At 36.7% G+C, this 5,023-nt stretch overlaps 1 protein-coding gene across 1 annotated transcript; it reads left to right on the top strand.

Moving 5' to 3' along the window:
* Window positions 1–214: 214 nt before the first annotated feature.
* LOC134741145 (uricase) lies at window positions 215–3,618 on the top strand. Its single transcript, XM_063673916.1, has 5 exons — window positions 215–423; window positions 718–1,223; window positions 1,367–1,490; window positions 1,729–1,915; window positions 3,347–3,618. The coding sequence occupies exons 1-5, from the start codon at window positions 401–403 to the stop codon at window positions 3,518–3,520; spliced, it is 1,014 nt and encodes a 337-aa protein (XP_063529986.1). The 5' UTR covers window positions 215–400; the 3' UTR covers window positions 3,521–3,618.
* Window positions 3,619–5,023: the final 1,405 nt, after the last annotated feature.

The raw sequence follows: 5,023 nt of genomic DNA, 5'->3' as shown, positions 1-5,023 counted from the left end.
GAGAAATATTTAGGGCTAAATAATGTGACGGCAAAAACAGATTTTAGGTCTAAACTGGAGTTAGCTGGTCTTTTCAATAGCGGCAGTAATAAAATGTCCCCAAATGTCAAAGTGTGGACATGAAAAAGAGACTTTTTATTAACATACAATACCAAATTTCAGAACTGTCCCAGAGATTTCGAGATTAGTCCTAATCCGATTGTGCTATTATTTGATTGTTATTGTTATGATAGTGGTATCGCGTCGTTGTCGCGTGCCTACCCTTATCTCGGGTCACAGGCCGCCACTATAAGAGTCGGGTGCGCGGGCGTCTTGTCACATTCCGTTTCGCTTCGCACTAAATGCGACGACGCAGTTTTTTACACACTCTCAAAATCAAGTGATTATTTTTTCCTCTAAGATGCCGTGGACGAGCACTAACAGGTAATTAGTTACAATATTCGTTATTATTTATTCCATTTTCTTCCAGCAGCCATTTCAAACTTTTCTAAAGATTTTCTAGTCATTTTCTTATCCTTTATGCATAGTTTCATTGGTAAAGCATGTATTAACTATTATTTTAACTACTGTTCTCACTCCAGGACATTTTAACTATGTGTTAAATTTCGTAATATCTGTCTCCACTAATTTCTATAGTGTCTGTTTTCGTACGTTTAGATCTTAGTGTCTCGCCCTCATTGGTTATTTGCGGCTTAATAATTTATCTACTTGTTTCAGAATCTATGCGAAACCCTCGAACACCAGCGGAGGTGAAGGCCCACTGTTAAGTCAGAGCGGGGCGAAGCCCGCGCTGACGGCCGCGGCGGACAGTGGCGGCCGGTTCGAGTTCAGCGATCATGGCTACGGCAAGAGCTCCGTCAAACTTCTCCACGTCCATCGCGATGGCGACTACCACACCATTCGCGAGTTCGAAGTCTCCACGGAGCTCAAGCTCTCTTCAGAATCTGCTTACGTTATCGGAGACAATAAAGAAGTCGTCGCCACTGACTCCCAGAAGAACACGGTGTACCTCCTAGCCAAAAAGCACGGAGTTAAAACACCTGAAGAATTTGGAGCAGTGGTCGTCAACCATTTCTTGTATACCTACCGGCAGATTGCTGAGGCGAGGTGCCGCGTGGTCGAGTATCCCTGGGAGAGGCTCCAAGCAGGAACGCCCCACAATCACGCATTTGTGTTTTCACCAACTGCAACTAGATGGTCTTTAGTGTCACAAGCTCGACATGGTGAGTTCATTAATTCACCTAAGTAGGAGATTTTATTCATACGATTTAACAATTACAATAAAATATATCAAAATACGTGATAAGCTATTTTTTACCTGTTTTTGTAAAAGTGATATTAAGTTTGTGTGTCTTTTGTAATACAGAAGCTGTGGTGGTGAAGTCTGGTCTAAGCGGTCTGCGAGTGTTGAAGACAACGCAATCTGCTTTCGTAGACTTTGTGCAAGACGAGTACACCACGCTAGCTGATGCTGCGGAAAGAATTTTCAGGTAAGACACTTCATACATCTTCGTTCAGTTGACATTTCTTTGTTCATGAGATAAAAATAGTTTTTGCCATCAATTGTTCTCCTAAGTTGAGTAGCTAAAGTAGTAAGAAATGCCCTGCTAATTGCAAATTCATCTTGCTTTTGATGTTCTTGGATTGCAATTCCATCTGGTCGAAGATCGTCCTAAAGATTGATCTAGTTGGATCCGAAATAATTTTAAATTTTCCTCATACCTACAGTACGGTAGTGGAGGCAGAGTGGACATACGACAGCATGCGTTCAGCGGACTTTGACAACGCATGGCTGACGGTCAAGGACGCCATTCTTGACAAGTTCGCTGGACCACCAGACGTCGGCGTGTATTCGCCGTCGGTCCAGCACACCCTGTATCAAGCTGAGAAAACTGTGTTGGAGAAAGTAGCTGAGGTACGTTTTGATATTAGAAACTATATTAAAACCGTAATAAAACACGTGTTGAGATTGCGCCGGTATTGATCTTTGGTTACATACTTATTACGTAAAGCGAAAAAACGTGTACGAATGTAAACAAATACTGGCATTGTTATTTGCTTCCTTATATGTTACTGAAGGATATTCAGAAACTTAGTGACCGCGGTCAATGCCTCGACAAGACGCAATTTTATCGATAAAGATAGAAGAGAATAACGTCAAGTAATTTCGCTCAAGTTGGTCAATAATATATATCTTGGTCATGTGGCTCCATATCTCTCTCAGACGAGGATGTGTCTATAAATCAAGTCAACAAAATATTGCTAGTGCAGTAATTAATCTAATTATCCTGTTGAAACTGGTGTACTGCGGTTGTGATAGTAAAATCGTGTGAGTTTAAAGACCGATAACTACATCATTCCAGTTTGACTATCGTTCCAATTATTCTTATATAAGTGGAACAATTACTTACGCCTGTGAATATTTCCGTGTAGAACCAATAATATAAGAAATATTCTTTTCTTAAGTATAAGAAACTAAACAATTTCCATTACAGGCAAAATCGGCTTTGTTTACAAAAACCAATTTAACACGAAAAAAAAAACGTAGGTATATAACGTAATAAAAATATTCAAAATGTTGTTTAATATGTGTTCAAAATGTGATACTTTTAAATGTTATGTTGTTTGATTGTTATGTGTACGTAATTTAGGTACTTATATATGTTTTGTGTTGTAAAAGTCATGGATAATATAACCTCTACGTTTCGTTTACTGGTGTGTATTAGGTAAATTAAATTTGCGTCATCTTTCTGCATTGTCGAAGAGGTCTAAAAATTATCAGTATTTATAGCGTTCCCTATCTTACTCATCGGAAATACATCATTGTGATTAATTTTCTAATATACGGCAATTAACTATTCATCACTACACCTTATAAAACAAAGTCCCCCGTCGCGTCTGTCTGCCTGTCTGTCTGTATGTATATTCGCGATAAACCCAAAAATACTCAACGGATTTTCATGCGGTTTTTACTTATCAATAGAGTGAATCTTGAGGAAGATAGGTGTATAATTTGTTAAGGTTTTGTGTAACCAATGCGAAGCCGGGGCGGGTCGCTAGTTATCTTCATATAATTATTTACATACTAATTTTGCAACGAGTACGTTATCAATTTGATTAACTATACGCGGTAAAATTATACTCTATCAGCATGGTCGCAGTTTCATCGCCTGTCAACATGCCTGTCACGTTCTAACAAGTATGTAAGTGTGAGAGTGACAGGCATAGTGACAAATGATAAAAATCCTACCATGCTAAATGTAGCTGCATGATATGATGCCTCAAAACTAGGATTTGGATTATTTAATCGTGTGTAACAAATATTGAGCTGGTTCTTTCATTGCAGATCTCATGGATCAGGATGACGATGCCGAACAAGCATTACCTGAACATCGACATGTCCAAGTTCCCCGCCAACGTGACGAAAGGTGACCCCCGACACCACATCTACCAGCCCATAGATAAACCCGCGGGCCTCATTTATGCTCAGCTAAGGCGCAAGCCGAAAAGCCACTTATGAAGCAACGTAGACGCGTAGCGGCGTAGAGCCCGCTACGATGCAACCTTTCCAGTACTGCCTGTTGGCACGTCAGTTGTCTAGTCAGATCAAGAAAAGTCTGCAGATATTTTGACAGCACAGGCACTGCAGGTATTGTTTTAAACGTCAAACTTCTATGAAATTTTAACTCTGTTTTGCATTTGTTGCCTGTTTTGTCTCACGATAACGGTTCTGTTCCTACTTTTTTAAGAAGGTTGTAAAGGTGTGGCTTGGTCTACATAATTTACGTAATGTATTAGCTCAGAAATCACATCGCCATTTGTGTTTGTCGAATAAGTTGCAGATTGTGGACATTTGTTATGAACCCTTTAAGTTATTAAATACATGTATTTATTAAAAACAATATTTCGACCGATATTTTAAAAGTGGCTCTGCAAAAAAATATTAAGTCGTCTTATAATATGCAAAATAAAATAAAAAAGGGTTTAGACCTCGGTAATCGGTACATATAATTTTTTTGTATATTTGTATATCTGTATGAATGTTAATATAAGAAATTTCAGATTAATTGGAGTCTGTAAAGTGCATTTTACTTGCGAATATTGTATTAATTTGTTGACAATGTAATTTTAGGTATATTCTAGTCTTAAGTAATGTTTCTTTTCTCTCTTGTAATGTTTGTTAGTCCCTGTATGAAGTACAAATAAATATTTTTAAGCATTTTTTATGTTATTTTCTTCATTGATAAATAGTAATCAGTTATATTGTTCCATTTTGATTTTAAATTTAAAGATTAGGTAAAGCAAATTTCAGCTGAAATTAATATAATTATATGATCTGAACAAACACATACCTAATATAAATTTTAATATTAACAAAATTGTACCAATTCAAGGAATAAATAATAGTAAAACCAGCTTTATTACGACACCATTTAATATAAAATCACAGTTGCTTATACACGTTTTGAACACTTATACATTTAACATTGACTAGGGGTCAATTCGATTTCTATTTTTATTTTATTGTTTAAACTTAAGCAATCTATTTCGCACCAATTTGATAAACAGTGCGACAGCATTCATGTCAGTATCAGTAAATAGACCGTCTGTTTATTATTGTTACTTAATCATGTTTTAGAGTTTCGGCAATAATTGGAGTTATTTATACATGTATTTAATAAGGCTCTATACCAATAAAATAGTTACTTAAAAATGCTTCTCACTACTGATACTAACGATACACAACTAATGATCCATTAAGTTATTAGATAACAATAACTATAAAATGTTAGTATCATTCAAGCGGGTATTACTATTAATAAATATCTTGAATAGAGTTGGAATAGAGTACCTTACACCGTTTCGATTATAGGTAGTTCTCATATGATTACTACATAATATGCGCCTAGTGTTATTGGCGGGGTTTATTCTAGTCCGAGGTCCACCAATGCACTTAATTCCAGTTTTTATTATACTGTCGTTCTACGATTTTTTGAGTTAAAGTAATTTCTTTACCAAGAAA

The sequence above is a fragment of the Cydia strobilella genome, chromosome 4 (genome assembly GCF_947568885.1).
Source record: "Cydia strobilella chromosome 4, ilCydStro3.1, whole genome shotgun sequence".
Lineage (NCBI taxonomy): Eukaryota > Metazoa > Arthropoda > Insecta > Lepidoptera > Tortricidae > Cydia > Cydia strobilella.
This window is presented reverse-complemented; position numbering and strand designations above follow the sequence as displayed.